Here is a 25,696-nt window from a genome sequence, read left to right on the forward strand (position 1 = left end):
GAAGGGATCTCTTTTTTCATAAAGAAATGTAACTTTATTGTTTTCAAGTACATATGTAGTGCTTCAAACTAACATCTTACAAAAGGTCTTGCAGATATTTTGAAAAAATACCTAAGAACTGATGATAATTAGGCCACATGCTCACTACTTCTACATGGATAGTCCTAAAGTGCCTGAAAAGTATTGGTTTAGGTAGACTAAATATGCCACCCCTAGCAATATTATACTCTTAACTTACTAAACAAATGCCATTTTTATTGACTTGCCAAGGCAAACTTTTGTCCATAGACAATAAATCTCAGATCAATCAGGCCCAAAGTAATATGGTTTCCCATTTAGTTTTCCAAGCCCAAAGCACTGACTTATTTCAAGATACTACTGATAAAGGAAAATTCCAGTAAAAGGAAGGAATAGCCCTTGGGAGGTTGTGGGCCTGATGTGTGTCTTTTGGGCTTCCTTCCTTCTTGCCTTAGGGCTTCCATTTTTCTTGGGTGTCTCCGTCCCTTGCTCGGTTCATCTAGGTGTCTCTACAGGATGTTCCGGTGCCCTCTACGCCAGGCTTAGGGAATGGGCCGCGCTGCCTGCAGAGCCACGGGATAGGTGGAGAGGCGCAAGGGAAGGAAAAGTAGCTCACGTAGGAACCTGGCAGTAACTGCCCTTCTGGGGGAAGTGGCACAATGATCAGTGTGAAGGGTGTCTGCCCGGGGGGACCAGGCTTGCTGTCTGAGAGGTCAAAGGCAGGTCTCCTAATGCTTTCCCTCTTGCTGTCCAGAGCTTCTGACCTTGCTTCTGACCTAAGCGGATTCTGCATGTCCCCGGAAAACAGGAGGGTTCTGGGAACTTCTCCACCCAACTTCCAGCTGATGGCCAGGGAGTGCCTTTTCCAGGGCAGGCTTGGCAGTGCCTGGGAATGACGCAGCGCACAGGATGGGCATGACGCGGAGGGGGCCAGAGGAGCAGGGAATGGACTGGCAGCTACCCTCTTGGGGGGACTTCTGAGGGCTTAGCATTCTAAAGGGCAGGGCGTTCCCAAGCGCCGTGACTGAGAGAGCTGGCACAGCTGTGACACCTGGGCCTGCTGGCCCAGACAGACCACAGACCAAGAGTCAGTGAGGACGCTGTGGCACGTGGGCATGGAATCCCATGAAGCGCCCCGCATTGCTTTCTGGTCCTGCCTCTGCTGCTGTTCTGATGACATTTGAATTTGGCCTGCCGGTAGAGTGCTCTAAAGGGCAGGTCCCAGAGCTGGAGCCCAGACATCGGTCTGGAGACCCGACCAGTCACATGTCCTGTCATTGACACTATCTTTTCATGTCCCTTTGTTGTTCCCCTCCTCTGCTGTATCCCTAGCCCCCATCAGTCTGCCCAGCTCTCTTCTAGAGGTGCCTGACTAGCCATGATGGGAAATAGGCCCTAACCTCTCCATCCAGCTTTCCTTTCTGGCCTCGGGGCCTGGCACTCACCAGAAACAACCAGGCTGGAGACGCAAGGGGACACTGGTGATCTGAGCCTGGTTCCCCTCTGGGTTTAGCAGGTGCTTGCCCTTGGGTATTGATCTGTTCTAGTGGGAGGTGGGGGTGAGGAGACAGGGAATGAGGAAAGCTGGGGTCACCTCAATTCCTCAGGGAAAGCAGACAACCTAGCGGAGTGGGGTGGAGAGGAACCTAACAGGTGGTGTGCAATCTGATTGCTCGCATTAGGTCTGCAGGCACCTACCCCGGCTTGTTTCCCCACTGCCCCAATTAGCCTGCTGAGTTGCCTCAGTATCTCTCCCCAAAGGATCCCCTCACATCCACCCCAGTTTTTTCCACCCCTCCCCATCCCCATCCCCCAACACCTCCAGGGTGCCCCATCTTTCCCATGCCTGGTTCTTCTTTCCAGCAGGTTCAGTAGTATGTCTCCTTCTCCACCCAGCCTGTTAGAGAGATGGGGGTAGGGGCTGCAGTGACACTTAAAAGGAGGCAGGGGGTAGGCCTCCCTGGAGCTTGGGTGGTGGCCGCCAGGTGGAGCAGAAGCCTGGGGCAGGGGGCTGAGGGGCGTGGCTGCAAGCAGGTGGAAAGGAGGGGTGGGGGGGCGGGAGGAGGTCTAGTGAGCTGGGCAGAGAGAAAGGGAAGGAGAGACTTGGGCTTTGCACAGTAGGAGGGCCTAGTGTAGGTTGTAGGCAATGCCTACAGGGACTGTTCAGGGAACCAGGGAGTTTCTGAACGGGCAACCATCCAGTGTTGCTGGCCAGAAATGTAGCCCTGGGGTTGACAGCCCTTGTGAGTTTTCAGAAGTCAGACATTCGGATTTTACATGAAAGCCCCCAAGTTTTAGATATTGGGCCAAAAAAACACCCTGCACCATATGGGGCTGGCCAAACCCAACAATATTCATGGATTGGGCTTGTGGGCCATCCATGTTCAACCTCCAGTAAGTGATCAAAAATGCTTATTTGGGAAAAAAACAATACTTGTTTGATGCTTGGGAATCAGGAGGCCTGGTTTTGGGGGCCGGTTTGGCTGCTCTTTGCCTTATGAGCCTGAATCAACCAAGTCCCCACTGCACCTCTCTTTCTTTGTTCTGGTGTCCTGTGCGGCGTGCTGGAAGGCCCTGGGGGACCAGCTGTTTGTTAGGTGGACCCAGAGTCTGGGAGGAAGAGGGTGGGGAGAGGAGGCACGGCTGGGCTGGGGTGCCTGGGGCCTGGGACCCCAGGGTCAGAGGGCACCGGGGCAGGAGCAGGCCTCTGCAGTGGGGTGGGCAGTGGGCTTCGGTTGGGGCAGTGCAGGGGTGCTTACCACCCGGGTACCGCCGCAGGATGAGCTTCCGGACCTCATCGTAGAGGAAGATGAGGAGGCTGTAGGGGAAGGCGCAGAACCACCAAGTGACCCTGGAAGACAGTGTCAGGAGCATCGGAGGCTGGTCGCGTCGGACCAAAGCTTGGATCCCAGAGGGGCCTTCTGGAGGGACTCACTTGAGCGGGTACATGCGGAGGGCCACCCCCATGCCCGGGCAGTAGGACAGAAAGGCGGCCAGAGCGGTCTCCTCCAGGAGCCCAAAAATCAGAATCTTGTTCCTGGAAAGGTAAAGAAAGGAGGGTAGGCAGTGTGTGATGGAAGAGTGGGGAGGGGACAGAGCCCTGGGGGCCCCTGGCGAAGGACGGGAAAGGCGAGAAGAAATGCCACCGCCTCTACCCTCTTCAGAATCCTTCGTCTCACGCGACATGTAACCGAAGAAAGATTCCCGTTAATTTGCCTGCTTGCTGACTGTACCTCCTAGTGCTGTCTATGACACACGCACTCGTTCATTAGATCAGTGTTTCTTATGTGTGCGGGTGCTGTGCTGGATCGGCTGTCTGGTCAGCAGCAGGCTTCCTCTGCCGACACGGGGCGGCCCTCACGCAGCTCACGATCTTGCTGTGGCTCCAGGCATGTGGCCTGGGACAGTGTCGTCTTCCCAGCAAGATGCTTTGAAAGCTCCTTCAGGTTGGGGCCTGTGTACGTCTTACATGTTCTCAGTGTCTCCTGCAGCCCCTGGGAGCTGTTGGTGGTAGATATTCAATAAGAAGAGGGTGTTTGTAAAATGCTTGGCCGTGGGAAAGCCCACAGGTGAGTAAGTGTTAACACATGTTCACTATATCAGAACTGAGAAGCTGGGCCGAACCAGGTTCTGAGAGCAGTTTCTGGAGCCAGACAGGGGGGGTCGAGTCCCAGCTTTGCTGCTTATTAGCTTTTGGCTGTAAAGCAACATTTCTTCACTTCTCCAAGCCTCATGTAGATGGAGTTAGGACCTTTGTATCATAGGACCACTGGGAAATTATGGGAGACAAAGAGTGGAAAGCTCTCGAACATGGTAAGTGCTCAAGGCACATTATAACTCAACCTTTCATAACCTTACGCGCCTCACTGTTTGTGGCTGAAACCAGTGGTTCCCAAGCTTTCCACTCAGTAAAGGATCCCTCTTATTTTCCTCCTATGAAGGCCACGTTTTCTCCATCTTTGTCTCTCAAGCTTCATTTGTTAATAAGTAATGAATATATTTCCCCATCTAAAATTAATTGGAAATATCCACAGCTTCCAAACAAGTGGTCACTAAACTTTGTACTTTGGCTCCCGCCTGAGACTGACGGGCAGTGAGCCCAGGAGCCTTCTCGTAGGTAAGGGCCTGATTTCCACAAAGCCTGTCGATGGACGTGAAGAACATCTCTGAGGACTTCCAGGGCCCTGGGCTGGGGCCTGGGGTGCAGGCTGCCTCTGGCCGGGTTCTTGCTGGCAGTGCACCTTCCTGGTACCTGACTTCTGGTTTGTTTTGTTTCTTTGCCTTTTGCCTCTCAGATGGCTGGATTTAGCCGGTTCAGTCATGTTCTCACCTTCCTGCACCACCCGTGCTCTGTACAGCAGGCAAGTCCCAAAATGGAACACAGTTTCTTGGACTCTCCGCGCCTTATTCTCTTTCTGATACATTGTCCCCGCTAGTGTCTGTGGCTTCCTGGAGGTTCCTTCCCTTGCGTCACCTCTGTTCACCTAACAGACTCCACTCTTTCCCTCCCTGGGACCTTAAGTGCTGTTAATGTCACCAGGATTTTGGCATCTTTTTTCCCTCCCTACTAGGAAATGATAACAAACCTCACTTGGGGAACTGCTTGCACTGTTTGCAGAGGAAAATGGAAGCCATGTTTTCAGCAGGCGCCACCCACCGTCCCTGCTGCAATCACAGAGTGATCGGTGCCCAGCTGGCGCCAGGCCGCACAGGTGAGCCGCCTGCGGTAGGCGTCGAGAGCCTGGGCTTTAGAAGGAGACCTAGTGACCCCTCATCAGCAGAGTGACCTCAGGCTCATCATTTAAGCTTTTCCTTGGGTGGAGACGGGAGCCTCTGGTCCGTAAAATAAAAATAATACCTACCTCACAGAGATGTGGTGAGGTTAAACCACGTCTCTGACTCACCTGGCACTGTGGCTGGCCCGGGGTAGCTCGCGCTGTGGGAAGGCATGGAGCTTGGCCCCGAGCAGCTCAGTCCCACACGCATCCCCACCACCACTGGCAAGTGTGTAAACCGGAGCTGCCTGCCGTGGGTGGGGGGTGCAGGACGCCTGTAAGCAGAGCTGCATGAAGGATGGGGGTGGGTGTCACCAGAGGCAGGGCCGAAGGAAGCGGGGAGGAAGAGGGGTGCAGAGAAGATAAGGGGGTGGCAGATGGAAGGACAGCACAATGCAGATTGCAGGAGCAGAATTAAAGCTCATCAGAAATGCTCTCCTTCGTCTCCTCTCATCTATTTCATTTAGTTAGCTGGGTAACTAAAGCCCCCCCAGCGCACCTGGGCCTGGGGGAGGGAAGCCTGTGTGGCTGGTGAGCACACTCTGCCCAGGGCGGGTCGGGCTGTGGGGGGCACGCACCTCATGCCCTGCTGGAAGACGGAGTTGCGGCGGGTCTTGCAGATGATGAGGTCAGCCCACTGCACAACCACGATGCTCGCAAAGAAGGCTGTGTGGCACGTGAACTCCACCACCTTTCGCTGCTCATAGGTCTGGGAGGAGGGCGGCAGATGGAGGTGAGCATGAGAGGAAAGGGTAGGACCAGGCAGCTTGGTTAGGGCAGTGGTGAACCCCTGGGTACCTAGTCCCTACTTAGCCCCCAGTCGCAGTTGGCCCCTGCTGACCGCTCCTGCCAGGCATCGGGCCCCCTCTTGTGCACGTGCATCACACACGGCCCCACTCACCCACTCCTGTCCATAGCTGTCCTCCAGGTCATTCATGGACCGGTCATCCCAGTCGAGGCGGATTCCCAGAAGCCGTGATGGTAGGAAGCCGTTCTCGGCCAGGATCACAAAGTAGGTGAAGAAGCCACCCAGGGCCTGGATCATGCCTGTGGGTGGGGGCAGAAGGCAGGGCCTGGGCTGGAGCAGGACACAGGGTGCGACCAGCCCCACTGGGCCAGAGAAGGAAGTCCTTGGCCCTCAGGGAGTGGGCGCCGTCCTGGAATTTTGCTGGGGGCCCATCCCTCCAAAGGCCGGGAGGGAATTCTCCCGGGGCTCCCTCCCCAGCCCCAGGGCCCCAGCACACCGATCTGTCCGTAAGCCATGCTGATGAGCCTCTCATTGACCAGCTTGTCTGTCTGGGGGTTCCTCGGCTGCCGCTTCATGATGTCGCTCTCAGCTGCCTCGTAGGCCAAGGAGATGGCAGGGACCTGTGTGAGGCGGGGAGCGGGGACAGGAGGCCACTTGAAGGCAGAGGATAGGGGCAGAGGGTGAGCAGCCGCGAAGGACATTTGACCCAAGTCGGCACACATTTGTCAAGACCCTGTGGTCCTCCAGGGTGCGTGCTTGTCTTCTCTGTAAGCGTCACATCTGTCACCTGCCCCCAGAGCGCCTCTCCTTCCACCGGCTGCCCATCCCTCCCCTGCCTTGCCTGCCCCCTACGCCCCTGGCCTCACCATGTCTGTGCCCAGGTCAATGCAGAGGATGGTCACGGTGCCCAGAGGCAGGGGGATGTTGGCGATGATGAAGAGCAGGAAGGGGGTGATCTCGGGGATGTTGCTGGTCAGCGTGTACGCGATGGATTTCTTCAGGTTGTCAAAGATGAGGCGGCCTGTGGGGAGGAGGTTCTGAGGGCATCAGGGAGACTGGAGGGACCCGCCCCCACCCCCAGCCCCTGAAGACTCCTGAGGGAGATTTTGTGTTTGATGGAAGCTGAGGCAGGCTGTGGACGCCTGGGACCCTGACTGGTCCCTGTAATCGGGGTAGAAGGCCCGGGAGGCCGGGGTGCTGGCTTCAGACGGCCTGCACCCCGGGAGACCCCCCCCCAGCCCGCGAGCCCCTCACCCTCCTCCACGCCCGTGACGATGGAGGCGAAGTTGTCGTCCAGCAGAATCATGTCTGCGGCCTGCTTGGAGACGTCGGAGCCGGCGATGCCCATGGCGATGCCGATGTCAGCCTTCTTGAGCGCGGGGGAGTCGTTCACGCCGTCGCCGGTCACCGCCACGATGGCGCCCTGCGGAGGACACGCGGCGCTGGAGGAGGAGGCCCCCCACCCCGCTCCCCGTCGCGCCCCCGCCGCCCTCCCCGTCGCCCCGCCCCGCCCCGCTCACCTGCCGCTGGCAGCCCTCCACGATGATGAGCTTCTGCTGAGGAGACGTCCGGGCGAACACAATCTCCGTGTGGTTCTTGAGGATTTCGTCCAGCTGCTCGGACGTCATGTCCTTCAGGTCGGCACCGTGCACCACACACGCCTTGGCTTCTCTGCCGGGGGGGTGGGCAGAGGCGGCTGCCTCAGCACCTCAGCACCCCTGGGCTCTGGTCTGCCTGCGACGTCTGTGCCCCCTGGGCCTCCATCCTCTTTCTCTCCACACTCATTGACCTGTTTTCCCCATTTCTGTCCCTGAGGAAGTGACGCTAAACCCTTGCCACTTGGCATCCTCACATTGTATGGCTTCCAGGCGATGTGCTGGCTTCCCTACGTGTATCTCATTCCTCTAGCCACCCCGCAGTGTGCAGAGCATCCTGATTTTTGTAGTTGAGAAATGGAGGCTCAGGAAGGAACGTGACATCTCAAGGTTACACAATCAGTGACAGCCTGGACACCTTCAGCACCGAGGACTGGGCTGCTGAGGTCAGAGGCAAGGTCTATAAAGGTCGCAGAGGTGCTGTGCAAATACCCCAGGGGACACTCAAACATTCCGTGGGACAGGATGGGTTGATCAGGGGACAGGGGGTCCTGCAAAGGCCTCACCTGGGGTTGACCTGACTGACAGGGATGTTGAGCCGGGCTGCAATGTCCTCCACAGTTTCGTTGCCCTCTGATATAATGCCCACACCTTTGGCAATGGCCTTGGCTGTGATCGGGTGGTCCCCCGTCACCATGATCACCTAGTGGGAAGAAGAAAGAGAAAAGGAGAGTGTTAGTGTTAAGGTTTTCAGCCCTTCTATTCCTTTCCCAAAGTCAAGAAAAGCCACTTGATGGTGAGGATGGCAGTTCCCAGCCACAATAATGGAACTGTGTGTGTGTGTGTGTATGTGTGTGTGTGCAAGTGTGTGTGGGTGGGTGGGTGCGAGGGAGAGACAATGACAAGTTGTGCTCAGGGGATCAGAGATAGTTTGCTGAAATAGAGGAAAGCCTCCACAACAGAGTAACAGATGAATGAGGGTCCCTTGGGAAAGACACCTTGGATTGTTCAGGAGTTTGCATTTCACGGGCTACAAGGCTGGCAGAGCTGGAAGGGCCCCTTAACAGCCACCTTAGTTTACTGGTGAGACCACAAGGCTTAGAAAGGGCCCATTTGTCCCCCTGATTCCTCAGGGTTATAGGGGGCCGTGGCTAGGACACGGTCTCCTCCATGTCCAGCAGGAGTGCTGCAGGCGAGCTAACTGCACAGGGCGGGGGTGAGGGGGACACAGCCCCCCACCCTGCCCTGCACCACCTGGCTCCTCCGCCTCTGATGTCACTTCCTGCCTTAGCCGTGGAAGTGTTCACTGCCGCTGGAATGCGTGGAGTTGGGTGGGCGGATGGTTGGCATCTGGGAGGTAGTCACTAGGCTGTAAGTAAAAGGTGGTCAGAGCTGGATCAGGACAGCATCTGCGTGGGTGACTTGAAGGGCAAATCCTGCAGATCCTGAGAAGTTAGCTTCTTGGAGCCTGACTGCCTTCTCTTCCACCCCTACCACCCCACTGAAAGTAACCCCAGAGGCCACGCGGGCCTCCCAGTTGAAAACCAAACGGCTTCTCCTGTTTTCCCCTGGGGGGCATCTGGTACTGTTCTCCACCCTCCTCAAAACGCTGTCCCCCCTTCGCTTCCATGGGCCCCGCTGCTCCCTGCTCCCCTCGTCTCTCTTGGTGCTCTTTCCCAGCCCCCTCAGGGTGACAGCCAAGTGGAGTAGAAGTGGCTTTGGAGGCAGATGGCATCCCTAAACTTAAACACCGGCCTTCCGCCGCCGCAGGACCTTAGACCAGTCCATGCCCGCGTTTCAGCGCAGCGGAGCTGATCCTGCCTTCCCGGGTTGTCATGGAGAGTAAAGAGCATTAGGTGGACCCCCTGGCGATGTTGGGGGTGACTTACCTCCCTCTCCCCCCTTTCACTGGCCCCTCTTTCTCTATTTGCTTCTAAACTGTGTGCTAGGGTCTCACTTTGCTTCCCTTCCTTGACCCAGGTCCTGTTCCTGGGCAACAAGGTAAGTCATATTAGAAGACATTGATTTGCACTCAAATCTGCGGTCCTGACCCTCTTTCTTGAGCTCTAAACCACATTCCAGCCTTCCCTGGGACATCTCCCCCCAGGTGTCTTATAAATGCTCAACTTAAGGTCAAAATTGTACCCTTTCTCTACTCCCCCACCCACCACGCCTGCCCCTCTGCTCCCTTCCTTAGAAATCATTCTCCCTATTTGCATTCGCTCTGTCCCTTTGTCCCCTGTATCCTCACCTCCCACACCCAGTTTGGTCACCAAGTTGTCAAAACATTTCTCAAATGTAGCGACTCCTTTCTGCTCCCTTTGACGACGACGCAGTTCAGGTCATTGTCCCTTGACGGAGCTCCCGCAGGTGCTGCCCATCCTGTCTCCCTGACTCTTGTTTCTCTCCAAACCCAGTCCCTCCTCCATGCAGGGTAGCCTCCTGAAAGCTAGATCTGCCTTGTGACACCCATGCCTCTCTGTGGGTGGCAGGATAAAGCCCAAGTCTGGCATTTAAGCAAAGTCCTCGCCCCTGGCCCTGGCCCAGCGTTCCAGTCCCAGTCCCAGTGGTCCTTTCCACACGCCACACTCACATCCTGCAGCCCAGTCACGTCACATCACAGCACATGCTGTTTCCTGCTCTTGACATGCCCTTGTCTCCCTCACTGCCTTACAAGATATTCTCCAACCTTTGAGGCCCTGATCAAATATCATGCCCTTTATAAAACACTGCCCAGTTCTCTGAGGCAGAAATAACTGCTGCCTGCTCTGAGTTCCCACAGAGGTGCTTTCCCCAGGCTGGCATTTTCCATGATGGTTCTGCTCAGAGCAGGGGGCAGCCTGGTGAGCAGGGCCATGGGCTTTCCAGACAAGCGGACCATGCTTTCTATACCTGACTCACCTCTTCCTGGCAGTTTTCTTTTGGGAAAGCTACTTACCCATTCTGAGTCTCAGCTTGTTTTATTTTGAAATGGGGATAACGATGCCTACCTTAGAGACAGAGTGGTTATGGGGTTCAGAAATCACAGACATACACACACGCATATACATACAAGTCCTTCAGTGTGATAGGTAAGGACTAGTAGACTGCCTTGGTTCAGTTCCTGGCTCTGCTATGTACTAGCTGTATGGTCACGTTACTTTGTGCCTCAGTTTCCCTCTCTGTAAAAGAGGGGGAAATGCTAGCGCTTACTCACAGGGTTGTTGTGGAGATGAAGTGAGATCATACAGGTTTAGCATTAAGAATAGTGCCTGGTTCCTATAAAGGCTCACAAACAAATGGCTGGGCTTTTTTATTATTCCAGTATCTGACCCATAGCAGGTGCTCAGTGACCCCAGCCATTGGACCCTTCTGTGACTAACTGTAAAGGCATTTCTTTCCTCTGAGACATCATGAGGTCCGGAGGCCAGGCACTGTGTCTGGTTCATCTTTGAGTCCCAGAGCCTGCCTGGCACAGGACCCAGCCCTCAGGAGGCGGGCTGAGTCGAACTGATTTGGCAATAGGTGAGATACTGAGAAAAGAGGAACAAGCAGGGGCACCAGGACTGGTGAGCAGACAGGTGAAGGGGGTGGGAAAGAGCCGCATCTTGGCGACAGGAAAGTGCTCCAAGATGGAAGGGATTTATGTGTGTTTGTCTGTTGAATGCAGCACCTGCTGCACAATTAGTAAACAATAAATAATTGTTGGATGAAGAACATCTATAGCTCAGAGGGAGGTGTGGACATGGGGAAACGATTGCAGGTGGGCCAAAGAACCTGGTGAGGTGTGTGATGGGTGAGGACCCAGGCCAGCCTTCTGGGTCAGGGGGCAGCGAGTGGTGCCTGCTAATCCCATCGCAAAGGGCTAGGGAGAGTGGGCAGTAGTTGGGAAGGGGAGGACAGCTAAATGGTCAGGATAGGGGTCCCGAATGGGACAGAAATGACAGTGGCATGTGCTGTGGCAGGGAGAGAGGGGATGGGCTTGGGGACCTGGTCACTGGACCATAGGGGCACGGGTGAGGGCCCCTGAGTGGGGGCCAACCTCTCCTTGCAGTGGGCAGCTTCTCGTCGCAGTCCATCGGGAGAGGGCCACCAGGGGCCTGGGTGCACCAGCCCCTCCAGTCCCTTGGCCGCCGGCATTTGGGAGGAGAGGAGAGCGAGGGGTGAGGCCAGTACCTTGATGCCTGCACTCCGGCACTTGCCCACAGCATCTGGCACGGCAGCCCGGGGAGGGTCGATCATGGACATGAGCCCCACGAAGCAGAGCTTCTCTGTGGGAAAGTTCAGCTCATCCGTGTCAAATCTGAAGCCCCGAGGAAACTTTCCGGAGGGCAGATTCAAGTGGCAGAACCCTGGGAGGGGTTGGAGGGAACGAGGGAAGAGTGAGAGCCGCAGGGTGGCTTTCTGGGTGCCCCCCAGGCCTCTCGCCCCGGGAGAGCTGGGCCCTAGAGACCTTGCTCTCAGCCCTGTCCCCTGCGGCTGGCCCCTCACCCAGCACTCGCTCCCCGAGTCCTCCCAGCTCCATGTAGGCGTTCTGAAAGGCATCTTGCATCTCCTTGTCCAGGGGAATCTCCTTGCCCTGCACCAAGATGGTGGAGCAGCGGTCCAGGATGCGCTCCGGGGCCCCCTTCATCACCAGCACGTGGCTCTGGGGGCTGTCTTCTCGCTCGTGAATGGACAGCTGGAGAGAGGACGGACAGACAGCTGCAGAGGGGCTGTACTTATGTTGGTGGCCCCCATGCCCAGCATGGGATAGAGCAGAGGCTGGGAAGGGAATCTCCCGCAATAAAATAACCCCTGATGTATCAACTGTTACCAACATAGGGAGAGTCTGTGTGTGGAGGGGCTTTTGGGCCTCATAGTCTCAACCCTGTAACCTGAGAGTCGCCTTCCGAAAGGACAGCCATTCACTCAACCAGTATTTACTAAGAGCAGTTAATCAGCACTGTGCTGGGCACTGGGGAGCTCTCTCATCAGCATCACTCCCCGCCCCCAGATTGGCCTCACTGGGGCTTCACTTGTGTGCTTACGCAGGACATAGCCGAGACTGCATTGCCGGCATCAAAGGAATTCCCTAAGGAAATTTCAGAGGTACGGCTCAGCTGAGTGGCACAGAAGGGCTGGGAGGTGGGGGCTGGGGGATAGGCACTCTGGGAAGAAGTGCTGAGAGGATGACAGGCGTAGTGAGCAACGAAGGTTCGGGAGTTAGTGGTAATTGCACCCAGACACGTAGTCACCCACGTTGCCTTGGGGGTGAGGCGGGAGGAGAGGACAGGATCCCCAGGTGCCTCTGCTCCTCCTGATAATTGCCCTGGGTTTTGTGCACCCCCACTTCTGTTCCTCCCTCTTCCCCTGTCTCAGCACCCCAGCCACACCTGGTACTTGTTGGTAGAGTTGAAGGGAATCTCCGCCACCTTGGGGTTCCGGTCCCTCATCTTCCTCACAGAGCCACAGGACAGCTCGATGCACTTGAGCAGAGCTGACTCCGAGGCGTCCCCAGCTGTGTCCCGCTGCCAGAGGAGAATTCAGTGTCACCGTGGGGCCAGGGAGGGAGTGGGTGACCCAGGGAGGAGGGCCCTGAACCCCCGAGGCAGTCAGAGTGTGTGAGAGGGGAAGCTGAGTGCCGGCAAGGTGGACAGGCTATAGGGAGGCCTCTGACCCCCTACCTTAGACACGGAGATGTTCTCCTGCCCAGCCTTGAAGACGGCACGGTTGCAGAGACCAGCAATCCGAGACAGGGCCGTCCACGTCGGGGATCGTTTGTCGAAAGTGGCCCCTGGGAGGAAGTGAGGGAGAAGCAGGAGCGTGGCTCCCCCTAGAGCCCCTATCTCACCCCCACCCGCCCTGCCTGTTGCCAGGACCCTGAGCACGCTCCCCTGCACCCCCTGCAGTGCCCAGTCACCAGACTGATCTTCCGTGGTGTCAGCCTCGTGGATTTGGTTGTCGAACCACATGTGGGCGACGGTCATGCGGTTCTGGGTGAGGGTGCCCGTCTTGTCTGAGCAGATGGTGGACGTGGAGCCCAGCGTCTCCACCGCCTCCAGGTTCTTCACCAGGCAGTTCTTGCGGGCCATGCGCTTGGCGGTCAGGGTCAGGCACACCTGGGAGAGGGGCGGAGAATCAAACAGGGCTAAGCCCGGGGCCGGAGATACCCCTGATCATACCCCAGACCACGGCTCCATCCCAGCTCCCTGGATTCTGCTCTGCAAACACTGAGTGGGACTTAGGGGCAAGCAGTGGATGCGTTCAATTTGAGGCCCGTTGAACTGAGCTCATGAGTCTATTTAGGCGACATGTCCAGGAGGGAATTGGAGATATTTGGCTACAGTTCTGAGAGGGCCAGAGTAGGGCTGCATGTAGGGCCATGGGATTCAGCCATACAGAACGGGCACCGGAAACTGGGGGAGCTGGCCTCCCTGCAGCGGGTGAGGAGCAGAGCAGAGGGCTGAGGCCTGATAATCCTCAGGGGACAGAGGACAGGAGAACCAGGATGGTGACATGTCACAGGGGCAACAAGGCAGAGAATGCGAGGAGGTGGACAGCAGCGTCCATTTCAGCAGCAGCGTGAAGGACTGGAGCCAAGGATCGGTCACTGGGTTTGCTCATTGGTCACTGGTGACTTTGAGGGAGGCTTTCCAGGAGAGCTGGCCAGGAGGAGCCCCAGACTACAGGGGGAGCAGGAAAGGTGCACGGACGCTGAGAAAAGGTGACTGGGACAGGCCCCAGGGAAGAGACTGAGGGCCAAGGTAGAGTCCAACCTGAGATTTTCCAGACTCAAACTCTGAGCCATGGATTAGGGGAGCATCTGATATGTGATTTCAGGGGCTGAAAGTGAAAAACTTGCTGCGAAGCAATAAGCCTTTATTGATTCTGAGGAAAGGGTAGAAAGACCCCGCCCTCCTGGCACCCTCGGCCTGACCCACTCACCGTGACGGTGGCCAGCAGCCCCTCGGGCACGTTGGCCACAATGATGCCGATGAGGAAGATGACAGCCTCCAGCCAGCTGTAGCCCAGGATAAGGGAGAGCACGAAGAAGGACACCCCCAGGAACACGGCCACCCCTGTGATGAGCTGAATGAAGTGTTCGATCTCCATGGCTATGGGCGTCCGCCCGACCTCCAGGCCCGAGGCCAGAGTGGCTATGCGGCCCATCACTGTCCGGTCACCTGTGGCGATCACAATGCCCCTGGCAGTGCCTGCAACACAGGAGGGGACAGCAGGCTGGGTGCCGGGGGGCTCTCAGGAGCTGCAGGCCCATCCTACTTCCTGTGGGAGGAGAGACCCCACAGAGCAAATGAGATGACGACCCTGATCCTGGGGGTCTCTTTGAGCAGATGGTGCCTCCCTGGGCTTCCTCTGCTGGCGCAGACCACCGAACAGGCTCAGGACAACAGCAAATTCTTTCCTCTTACACCTGGGCCTAGGGAAGAGCCTTTTAAATAAATTCAGAGTTCAAATCGAAGGGATTCAATAAATGACATAAAAATATTGCCTGTGGTATTGCAGTAAAATCAATCTCATACTTGTTATCATCCAAAAGTATATTATGAAGACAACATAAAACACTTATTATGGATTCTCCATGTAGTCTTAAGATGTTTATTTCTCAGCATTAGGCACGAATCTCCACAGAAGCAGCTAGGCAACTACTGACCCTTACGTGGACTCGAGAAGGGTCTTGAGGGGTGGAGGGATGTGTGGTAGAGGGCAAAGCACTTGCAGCGGGACCAGCCAAACCTGGGTTCGAATTCCTACCTAAGGAAATCACTGTTACAGTAATTAAACGAGGTAGTAGTGCCCAGCACATAGTAGGCACTCAGCAAATGTTAATGTCATTCATTTCCTTTCCTCTCTTCAAAGCCCATTTCAGAGTATATGGAAACATTTTACTAGGCATTTTTATCAATTGCGGGATTTGAAATCTCAGCACATTAAACATTTAAGAAATTTAATGTGAGGTGATTCTCATTGTAATTCCAACTGGCTAAGGAGGGGAAAAGCCCAGAGAAACATAATACAGTGAAGAGAAATGAGAAAGGGGGAGGGAAAGGTGGGGAGGTGGGTGCAGGGCTCCTCCTTCCCCTGTCCGAGGCCCGTGGTCTGGTCAGGCCTCTGTCCCACCGCTCTCCCTGCTGCTCCCTCTCTGGACGGTGCTGACTGGGCAGCTGCCCAGCATGGCCACGAGGGCACGGGTTCCAGCTGTGCTCGGCCCCCTGCCATCAGGGGTGGCAGCACCAGATCTCTGGCTGGCCTTCGTTCATCTCTAGAACCCAGAGGCAGAGATGGGCCAACCAGGCAGCCTGTGCCTGATGAACAATGTCTCGTGGTGAAGCGCAGGCCTCAGTGCGGCCTAATGTCTGAGGCTTTGGAATCCACTCAGTCATGGGGTGGACAGAACAGAGAAAATGGCTTTGTGCCAGTCATGCCCCCCAGCCAATTCCCTGCTCTCTGGCGGGGATGATGCCTGCGGTCCTCAGGCTCCCAGCCCCTCAGGTGTCCCTGTGGCAGGGCATGAGACAGGTGCGTGCAAGCACAGCTGGCTGTGGAGTCGGGATGCAGACCTCCCCTCGCCGGAGCGTGGGCACGGGGCTCCCCGCCAGGCCAGCCTCTCACCTTCCACACAGTTGGTAGAGAAGAAACAGATATTACGGGTCTCCAGTGGGTTCTCATGGGTGAACTCGGGGGAACGGGTCTGGGGCTCTGATTCGCCTGTTAGGGATGAGTTGTCCACCTGAGGAGGAAGGGGGCACGCAGTCACCAGCCGGGCAGGGGCCCACAGGCACCCCTGCAGCTGTGTCCTCACTGCAGCTGCATCCAGTCTCCACGACACAAGGGACAGAATTACACGTGCCCTCATCACATATTTATAGCGCTGCTCAGTGGCGCTGCCTGCTCTAGTTTTGAATCCCAGCTCGCCCTGACTTCCTGTGTGACCCTGGGCCAGTTACTCAACCAGAGAGCCTCCACTTACTCATCTGTACAATGGGGGATGTGACCAGAATGTCTTCACTGCACAGCTACATGGGGTACCACTAACACTGCAGTCCATGGAAACGGTACCTCCTAAGGTTGTGCATGGCACAAATTGTGGCCACAGCCCGACATCATCATGTCATTCCTGCAGAGCTGATTAGATAGCAATATGTGAATGCACTTTAGGCATCTGACACGGTAATACTCAGTACATGACTGCCAAAAAGTGGATATCAAAGAACCACCCAGAGCATGAAGCATTCATAGCGCATAGATGCCAGGAGACAAGGCATTGGCACTATACGTGGGTAAGGCTCAGCTGGGCGCTAGGGCACAGGGGTTCACATTCGGACCTGGGTCTCCCAACCTTGAAACCTCCAACTGGGCCCCTCTCAACCCTATCCAGCCTGCCTCTTGGACACAGTTGCTCTGACCTGGCCTCCTCACCTTACAGCCGTGAGAGGAGATGATCCGGAGGTCGGCAGGCACGCGGTCTCCACCCTTCACCTCCACCAGGTCTCCCACCACCACCTCCTCGGCGTTGATCTGTATCTTCTCTCCTTCCCGCACCACGAGGGCTTGCTGTGGGGAGGCCACGGGCATCTCGGGAAGTCCTGTCTCCACCCTCACCTTCCTCTCCTGCTGGTCTCCCCCATCTCTTCCAGTCCCGCCAAAGAGAAGAAGAAACCTCACACCCTTAGCAACAAATCTAGGTCCTGGTGTACAGAGCTGGGGAATCCTTTCTGTCCAAGGCTCCCTCTCGGAGCACAAGGACTTGAGAAGGGATGAGCTGGACTCTCCCAGAAACCTCCCATTCCAGCCTGGAGCCAGGCCGGCAGTCTACCTGTGGCACCATGTTCTTGAAGGAATCCATGATCTTGGAGCTCTTGGCCTCCTGGTAGTAGGAGAAGCAGCCGGTGACGATGACCACAGCTGCCAGCACCACGCCCAAGTAGAGCTGGGAAGGAGAAAGGACTTGAGGGACCTGCCCTTGTCCCACCCCTGGAGGGGCACTGCCTCTCAGGATGGGCCTTCAGTGCCACCCTGTTGGTGACTGGCAGTGAGAATGGTGTAGAAAGTCCTCTCCAACATCTCCCTCAACCTTCCCATCCCCAGCCTCCTAAGGCCAGAAGGGGCCTGGAATATCACAGGGTGTTCCTGGGACTAGGACCTCTCTGGGGACGAGGACCAGGGATTCAGACAAGCCCACTTCATGTGAAGGGCCAAGAGGAACTGTCTCACTCATGAAAGATCCTGTGTGTGTGTGGTGTGTGTGTGTGTTGGGTGTTTACAGATATGTATAGAAGCCTCACCCCTTTCCAGCCAAAGGGCAGAGGCGCCTGGGGGACTGTGACATGAGGGTCTTGCTCCCCCCACACCGCTGGAGATTCGGGACCTGGTCCAGGGGTCAGGCATGCCAGCTCACGTTGTCATTGGACGGTTCATCCTCCATGGCAGCCTGGATGCCATAGGCCAGGAAGCAGAGGATGGCCCCAATCCACAGCAGGATGGAGAAGCCCCCGAAGAGCTGGCGACAGAACTTGACCCACTCGGGGGTTGTCGGGGGTGGGGTGAGGGCGTTGGGCCCATCCCGAGCCAGAATGTCCTGGGCCCGCTGGTTGGTGAGGCCCTAAGGGAGGCAAGGAGAGGCATAGGGGCACACATCCGGGACCACCCCGGCCCCTCATCACTTCCGGCCAGCTCCTTGGCAGGGGAGTGATGCCCAGGAGAAGAAAAGCAGCCACCTGGTTGGAAGGAGTGGGGGTCATCAGGGGAGGCCACAGAGGTGGCAGCTGCAATGGGCGTTGGAGGCCTTGAAGGCTGAGGAGGATTCTGACTGTGGCCCACCTCTGGTCATCCTCGGATTGAGACCCGTTTTGGTTGGGTCCAGCGTATCTCCTCTGGAGGCAGCTGGGTAAGGTTCCCTAGGAAGCTTCTCGATTGGTTCCTCTCCCTTCTCTCTCCCTGCAGACTGCCCCCTCCATGGAGGATTCAAGAGCAGCCCAACATTACTGACCATCCCTGTCACACAGCTTTAGCGATCACCCGTCATTTCCCCAGAAAGCCTCCCCTGGCCCCGCTCCTCCAGCCCCAGGCTGGCTCACCCGCCTCTCTGCTTCCCCTTGTGTCCATGCGGGACTCCGGAGCCACACCCTCTGTAAGGCACTGGGATTCTTCTCTGCTGCTGGACATGGAGTCCTTCAAAGGCAGAGGCCACTTCCTATTTATCTTTTTGCCGCTTATTTATTTAATACCTGTATTCTGAGCACCTACTAGATGCTGTATTGTCAGCTCGAGGGATCCAGAGAGGGACAAGATCCACCAAGTCCCTGCCTTTTGTCCCTTATGGTCTGGTGAGGTGACACGCAATGAACATGATACTGCCAGACAGAGAAAAGCTTTACGAAGAAAAAGTAAGGAACAGGAATGGGGCACAGAATGTGTGAAAGCGCCCTCCGGAGGGGGCATGCACTTGTTACATTTTCGATTAATGATTTTTTGTTTTTCAAAATGATGGGCTTGGCAACCTGCCTGTGCCACATAACTATCTGTGTGCCCTTGGGTGGCTCCTCCCCCTCTGTGAGTCTCCTTGCTTTAATAAAGTGGCCTGCAACCCCCGTCCCACAGGGCTGTAAGGGTTAGAGGGATGTGGGTGCAGCGTGCCTCACAGTATATGCCCGGCAGGGGCCCCGCATGCTCCCGGAGCATAGTACTGGGTGGTCCCCTTCTGCACGTATGGCAGTTCCATGACAGATTGTGTGTCCCTGAAGCTGCTTTCCAGGGAGGAAAAGCCCTGCCTAGAGGTTCCCTGGAGCCTGGGGTCTAGGACGTCCTGGCTTCAGGAGCGCAGGTTCAGAGCTCTAGACTAGGGAGCAGGGGATCTGATTCTAGTTCTGGCTTTGCCACCAACTAGTCATGCATCTCTGGGCCTCAGTTTCCTCATCTATAAAGTGGGTTAGAGTGTTAAGGCTCCTACCAGGATGCTGCGTGTTTCTCACCCCTTTGGTGCCCCCCCGGAAGGCCTGCTCCTCACCTTGGACAGGTCCACTTGGTATTTGCGGCCCAGCTCATCCAAGGACAGCTTGTGGTCGTCCTGGGGAAGGGCAGTGGAGTTACTGTGGGGCCACAGGCTGCGTGCATGTCTAAAATGCGTAGGAGGGCACTGAGTGTGCAGGGCTGAGGCGAGGGGCAGGCAGGGGCGGGCACGAGCCTCCCAGGGTGCTTGGGAGGCTGGGGCAGCCCCAACACAGACCCCCTTCTGCCTGGCCTGGCAGGGCAGGGTGTGGGCCTCACCATAGTCACCTCCTTCTTCAACTCGTCCAGCTCCTTCTCTTTCTGTTTCTTCTTGCCGCCCCCATTCTCCGAGGTGGTGGCAGCGGGAGAGTACTCGCGGCCGGCCTGCAGCAGGGGGAGAGTCCAGGGAGGCAGGGAGGATGGAGGCTGGGGCCTCTACTCCACTGCACAGCCCAGGGGCCCGGGCATTGGGGGTGGGTGCCATGGACTCAGAGGCAGTGGCCGTGCCAGGGGAGGAAGAGGGACTGGAGGGTGGGGGGCACCCCCAGCTCTCAGTTTGCCACCTATTGGCAGAGCCCCAGGGCTCCGTGTTTGAGCTCTGGGGAAGGCTGAGCAGCTCAGGACTGAGGAGCCCACTCTTAGCTGTTTTGCACTGGGTTTCTGCTAACATTTTGTTTGTTGACAGAACACGGCTGCTAAATACTAAACGAAACAAGAATGTTAAGAACCGCTATCCTCCGTTATCTAGAATTCGGGAAGGCAGGTTTGGGCGATGGTTCGAGGGAGAAGAAGCACCCGCAGGAGTGTCTTTGTCCCAACACCGCAGCTACCTTCCTTAGAGAGGAACAGGGGCATTAAGAATCTGGGGGAGCGGGAGTCTTTGTGGGGCCAGGGTCAGGGCAGGGAAGTGTCTGGAGGGGGATAGGGAGCTACAGGGTTCGGTGGTGGTGGAAATGGAATAAGCGGGGCTGATGGGCTCTGAGAAGTCGATGGTTGGAGGGTGAGGGTGTGTCCAGAAGGGCTCAAGGAGGGTGCAGGGAGCTCCAGGCCTCCTGATTGGTGGGCCTGCCCGCTGCCAGGCAAGGGGCAGTTTGTGACCTTGAGGCCCCAAAGTACAATTGGGGAAGAGGGGAACTGGGTCCCATTTGTCCAAAATATAAGACATTGTCTCTGAGAATAAACCTAAAACTGAAATGTGTGTAGCCCCTGGTCCAGGCATTCCTGCATCCTCTGGTGAACTCCCCTGAGCACTTTAACTGGGGCCTCTGAGCCCCCCATCTTCCCATTCCTCTTCAGGGCCTGTGGTCTCCTCACCACCACCAGGCATCTGAGTCCCACAGGGAGCTTCTTGGGGGGAGGGTGGGAAATGTCTCCTCCCAAGGGGACTGTCTTCGGGTAACAGGATGGGAGGGGGCTGCAGAGACCTGGGGCGGCCACAGACGCCTCTCAGGCCCTGCCGCACCCCAGGTTCCTGTCCTCCCACTCCCTCAGGATTTTGAGTCCTTGTCATGGAGGGGCTGCTAAGTTTCTGTCCTGTGCCTCCATTTCTCCACTGGGTCCTCAGGGTCATGCTAGGCTTTCGGGAATGAGCTTTTCTATATTATAGTGCAATTCATTTTTTCATAAAGAGTGTGTATCTGGGTGGGATCTTTTGCCCTTTTTTGTGGATTGTGTGTTTTTTGAAAGTACACTTTTCTTTTAAAACAGTTTTCAGTTCATGACAAAACTGAGCAGAAAGTTTGGAGTGTTCTCATATGCCCTCTGCCCCACCACGTGCCACATCCCCCACCAGAGTGGCACGTTTGTTATAATGGATGAACTTACCTGGATACACCATTATCACCCAAAGTCCATAGTTCACCTTAGGGTTCCCTCTTGGGGGTGCACATTGTATGGCTTTGGACAAATGTATAACAATATGTAGCCCCCATTCTAGTGTCATACAGAGTAGTTCTGCTGCCCTGGAAGTCCTCTGTGTTCCAGGATAACGCATTTTTCCCATAAAAAAGTCAGGAGCAATCCCAGGGATGTGGTAGCTGCCCTGATCATAGGCAATCACAAACCTAGTACCCGGAGAGGTGCAAGTCTGACCAGTGCGATAAGGAACAGGGAGGGTGGTGCCCCGAGGGGTGGACACCACCCCGTACACACTAAATCCTGCATTTGTTTCCCTATGAAGTGTCCATGAGACAGCCCAACAGAAGGAGTGGGGAAGGGCCCGTGAGTTTTCTCTTCCTTCCCCAGGTGACTTGAGAGGGTTCCTTTAACTGAATGCATTGAAATACTTGGGATTCACTGACTGTCCTTGGTGGGACGGGACTGAGAAATGGATGAGAGGCAGAAGGACCAGGGCCAGAGATGAGGCTGGACAAGTGTCAGTGTGATGCTCTGGAGCCCCAGGGGCAGGAACAGGGCCTGGCCTGGCCTAGAGGATGGGGCTGTGGCTGAAGCAAAGGAGAAGAGCCCAGAGAGTTTCTGTACATTCTGTACATTCAGACATGAAATAAAGTTCAAGAAGATTCTAATCAAATGCGTAGTTTTTAAAAAATAGCCAGCCCTGTGCTTTTGGCGTGATGGATCACGGCTGAGCTCAGCAGCCCCACGCAGGACCCCCTTCCTCTCAGCTCCCACCCTGTTCTCCTGCAGGCAGGCCCAGGGCTTGGGACACACTGCCTCCTCCCCCCACTCTTGTCCTGTCCTGGCAAAGATCTTAGGCTCTGCGGCCAGGAGCCTGAGGAGATTCAAGGCCAGCAGGCTGCCCAGGCAAGAAAGAGAGAGAGGAAGCAAGGACCACCCCCCCTCCGCACTCTCCTCCCCCAGCCACAAGGTCCCCTCTCTGGGTCCTGAATGCTGAAGGAGAACAGAGAGTTCTTTTTGAGGAAGCCAGAGGCTGGGACAGAGTGGGGGCAGCTGGGAACCAGCCAGCGCTCCCCCAGTCATGGCCTCTCGGTGGCAGCTGGAGCAGCCGGGCTCCCTCCCACCAGTGCCATCCCTTCCCCCAACTCCCACGCTGCCCTTCACGGCCACAGGGTGGTGGCGTGACAGTTAGGCCTTGCTCTGGAGTGGAGGTGCAGGGACTAGGGACAGGAGACAAAATGAATCCTAGAAGTGGGAATGGGTAGGAGGTGCTTCCCCTCTTCGGGGGTGTCCTGGCAGGTTGAACCCCAACCTCTAGCACTAAGTCCCACCACATCCCCCACCTCTCACGCAAACAGAACCAGATCTGGGCATGACTTCTGCTGCATCCTGCACAGCTACTGGGAGTGCAGGTGAAGGGGCTTCAGGGCTGAGGGAGAAGCCAGGGTCCCCTGAGAAGTCAAGGTCAGATTGCTTCCCAAGCAGGGTCTCTGGACCTGGGTCTACCTTGTTCTAAGGTGGAGCCGGGAGAGGGCTTCCTCCCCTCCTCTCTACACAGGTGGGGGAGTGAGGGCTCCACCTGGCCTCTCAGAGGTCCTGCTCCACAGCTGGGGACCCCCTTTCCCTGGGGGAGCAAGAGATGCCAAGGAGCAGCTGAAGGTCCAAGACAGTATATCTTCCCACACTTGTGACCTCTTCCTCCATGAAGCCCACACCTCAGAGGCAGCTCTCTGGACCTTCACTCATCTCTGCACAGTGACATTTATGCTCCCACATGCCTGAAATTGGGTACGTTTCAAATTTGCCTACTGAGACACAAGCACAGGTGTCATCCATGGATATCTGTACCCACTCCAGACTACGGAGAGCACATGGTGGCAGGCGTGCACGCGTGCACGCGCGCATACACACGTCCCGTTCTATTTATAGCTTCCACCCTAGCTCAGGAACCCTGGTGTCCAAGCTCAGAGCTTTCCCAGCTGCTAAGCTCAGGGCAATAACACGTCCTTGCCTGACCCCTCTTGGGCCCAGAACGCCCCCGCACATGCCCACAGCCCCCTCGTTCCTCAGCACCCTCCCGTTGCCCACCGCCCATGCCCCTTCCCTTCCGCTCTCTTCCTCCAGCATTCCACAAAAGGAAAGCAGCCTGGCACAGTATGGAAAGGGCTCTGGTCACTTTTCTCCATATGGAAATTTCATTTCTAAGAATTCAAAGCCCTGCCCCCGCTTGGTTGTTAATCTTCCCCTTGGCATAGCCAGGGCCACAGAATGCCACAGGCAGGGGTGGGCTAGGGAGAGCAGGCAGCTCTTACCAGCCTCTGGGAAAGTCCTTAGTACCCATGGCCCAGAGCCGAGGACAGTGCTGCCCAGGACATCCGGAGGGGGGCTGGGCTGGGGGCACATCGCTCCTCCTGCCCACCCCCATCCCAGCTGTCTCCTGGTGCCCAGGGACCCTGGGGCTGGTGTCCGGGACTGCTGGTGGCTCAGGAGCAGAGGCCAGCCTGGCTCTCTCCATCCTCAAGTTGGACCCACATGCCCTCAGGCTGGGACTCCAAGAGGAATGAGTATTTTCAGGGGGCGGTGCAGACAGCGGATGAACAGTGCCAAGTACCCCTTCAGCTGGGAGGCCAGAAGGTGTGGGAGAGCAGAGTGGGCGCGGGGATGGAGGTGAGGGAGGTTGCCTGTGGCTGCCCTGGGGCTGACCCCGGGGCTGGCGGAGGGGAGGGCACTTGGGCCATGAGCGCCCTGGACCTGTGCGTGCAGCTGGTGCCGGGAGACTTGGTTCCAAGCTCAGACAACCAGCTCTGTCAGCTCCTCTCAGCTCCTCCCTCCGCGTCCCATTCCCAGCTCATCCCTTCCCTGTGGCCTCCCCCACCCCCCAGAGAGCCCTGCTCCTCCCTGGAGCTGCTGCCGCTCTGTGGGGATACTCACCCCACGGCCCATCTTGGGGCAGAGTGGCTGAGGGGACCTGGACTGGAGGGGTCACCAGGAGGATCCCAAGCCTGCACGCCGGTCTGGGACGGCCAGAGACCTACGGGCCAGACTGCACTGGCGGGAGCAACAGGGTAGCTTTAAATAGGCCCCTCTCCCCCTCTCCCCCGCCTTCCCCTCCTTGGGAAAGAGACGTTTGTTGAAACAGGATCCCTGAGGACTCCTCCCCTCCCGCCCCTTAAGCAACAGGCTGGGGGACTGTCCATGGGCCCTGCCATGCACTCCCCCTCGCCTCCCCCTCTCCCCTCACTACCGAGGGTGGGGAGGGTGGACGGGTAGGAACGTGCCATGTAGGGACAGGTGGAGGGGCGCTGTCTTCTTAGCATCCCAGGATGCCCAAGGCCATGTGGTCCCACTTCTTGCCTTGTTTTTCTGATGGGGAAACTGAGGCTCAGAGAGATTAAACAGTTGAAGCCAGTAAAACAGAACCAGAACCCAGGTCTCCTGAGTGTGCACCGGCCTCCTAGAGAAAGAAACAGAGATGGTTCCCTCTACCGGGCAGGTTGTGAGACCCGGAAGCACTGGAACCCAGGGCCACCCTCTTCATGAGGAACCCCAGAGGGACCCTGGCGAGACCAAAGGTGGCTCAAGAGGCAACATGAAGTCGGAGATGGAGGGGACGGGGGTCTCCCCAAGCCCTCCAGATGAAGCCTTCCCAAAATTTGAGTCAAGACTCCAGGGGTCAGAGAGGAGGCTGGTGGAGGAGAGACAGCCTGGGCCTGGGGCTTCTGCCCTGGACCCAGCCTAGCAGGCACCCTTGGTCACATTTCCAGGTTTTGTTTGGCCCTTGTTTGCTCCTTTAGTTGGGGTTGAAGAGCGCTGGGCTGAATCTGCCTGGGGCTGGTGGGTGGGGTGGGGAGAAGCCAAAAGCGGGATGTGGGTCCCAGCAAGCCCCAGGCCCGGGAACAGGAAAGACGGGAGGCAAATCGCAGCCTGCAGGATGGAGGCCAGACAGATGAGAGGCCTCTGCAGGGAAGCTGGGAGAAACTGGGAGGAGGCGAGGGGTCTCGCCAGGGCTGGAAGGGCTGTCTGCAGCATCATACCAGCTGGAACTGGGGGTACAGCAGGTGACCCAGACAGGACCAGTTGGCCCAGGGGGGCTGCTGCCCATTTGGTATGAGTCAAAGCATGAGGGGCTAAGAGGAAAGGGGAAGCCCGAAGGGGCAGATGGGAGAGCAAGTCCTGCCCCTGACTCTTGGGAGCAGTCAGAGGACGGGGTTCGCTGAGGGTTCCCACTTCTCTGGGCACAGAGATGGCGTGGAGGGAAGCCAGCAGCCTGGGGGCAGGTCCAAAGGAAGCCAGGAGGATGGGAGGGGAGGGCGGGGATGAGACCTAGGGTGCCCAGCGCTGGGCCGCATCCCTCTCTGGCCCCAGGGGAATTCCCTACAGGGATTGCAGGCCTCTCCTGCAGCAAATCCAATCTCAGGGAACAGGGCTTACATCTGAATTCCCCAAATAACTGGCCTCCTTCCGGGCCTGCACTTGGGATTTTCCATTACGGTGATCCGGAAGGTCACAGCCTCTTCCGCCCTCCTTCTCCTCCTGGGTTACAGCTGGAAGGGTGGGTGGGATGGGGCAGATACCTTCTTTCCAAGGGCCCCTCAACTGACCTTGATCTTGAGCCTGGGGGAGAACAGGAAACAGTGAGGGGAGACAGATCCCAGCCCAAGGCCCTGTGTGCAGAGGAGAGTGAGAGAAGCGGCTGGGCTGTGGTGAGACATCAGAAGAGACCGCCTAGTAAAGAA

The 25,696-nt window shown here is 56.9% G+C and overlaps 1 protein-coding gene and 1 long non-coding RNA gene across 2 annotated transcripts; both read right to left on the bottom strand.

The window, feature by feature from the left end:
- LOC108402834 (sodium/potassium-transporting ATPase subunit alpha-2) lies at window positions 1-24,030 on the bottom strand. Its single transcript, XM_073221069.1, has 24 exons — window positions 23,892-24,030; window positions 19,383-19,487; window positions 19,123-19,182; window positions 17,515-17,718; window positions 16,933-17,046; window positions 16,536-16,670; window positions 15,729-15,846; window positions 14,043-14,311; window positions 13,018-13,216; window positions 12,782-12,891; window positions 12,491-12,625; window positions 11,607-11,796; window positions 11,292-11,467; window positions 7,703-7,839; window positions 7,062-7,212; window positions 6,796-6,964; window positions 6,408-6,562; window positions 6,038-6,161; window positions 5,695-5,840; window positions 5,372-5,502; window positions 2,954-3,055; window positions 2,778-2,869; window positions 1,865-1,915; window positions 1-581 (listed from the first exon to the last, which is right to left on the bottom strand). The coding sequence occupies exons 1-23, from the start codon at window positions 23,901-23,903 to the stop codon at window positions 1,887-1,889; spliced, it is 3,063 nt and encodes a 1,020-aa protein (XP_073077170.1). The 5' UTR covers window positions 23,904-24,030; the 3' UTR covers window positions 1-581; window positions 1,865-1,886.
- Window positions 4,076-4,312, bottom strand: LOC118973456 (uncharacterized). Its single transcript, XR_005062803.2, has 2 exons — window positions 4,181-4,312; window positions 4,076-4,143 (listed from the first exon to the last, which is right to left on the bottom strand). It is a non-coding gene; the product is annotated as an uncharacterized lncRNA (long non-coding RNA).
- Window positions 24,031-25,696: the final 1,666 nt, after the last annotated feature.

This window comes from Manis javanica, chromosome 14 (assembly GCF_040802235.1).
Source record: "Manis javanica isolate MJ-LG chromosome 14, MJ_LKY, whole genome shotgun sequence".
Lineage (NCBI taxonomy): Eukaryota > Metazoa > Chordata > Mammalia > Pholidota > Manidae > Manis > Manis javanica.

Excerpts from the sequence above, each read along its gene's own strand:
- LOC108402834 (XM_073221069.1), bottom strand. Across the intron at positions 11,797-12,490 it reads ACTCTACCAACAAGTACCAG|CTGTCCATTCACGAGCGAGA; the intron begins GTGTGGCTGGGG and ends TCCTCTCTCCAG. Across the intron at positions 2,870-2,953 it reads CTCCGCATGTACCCGCTCAA|GGTCACTTGGTGGTTCTGCG; the intron begins GTGAGTCCCTCC and ends ACTGTCTTCCAG.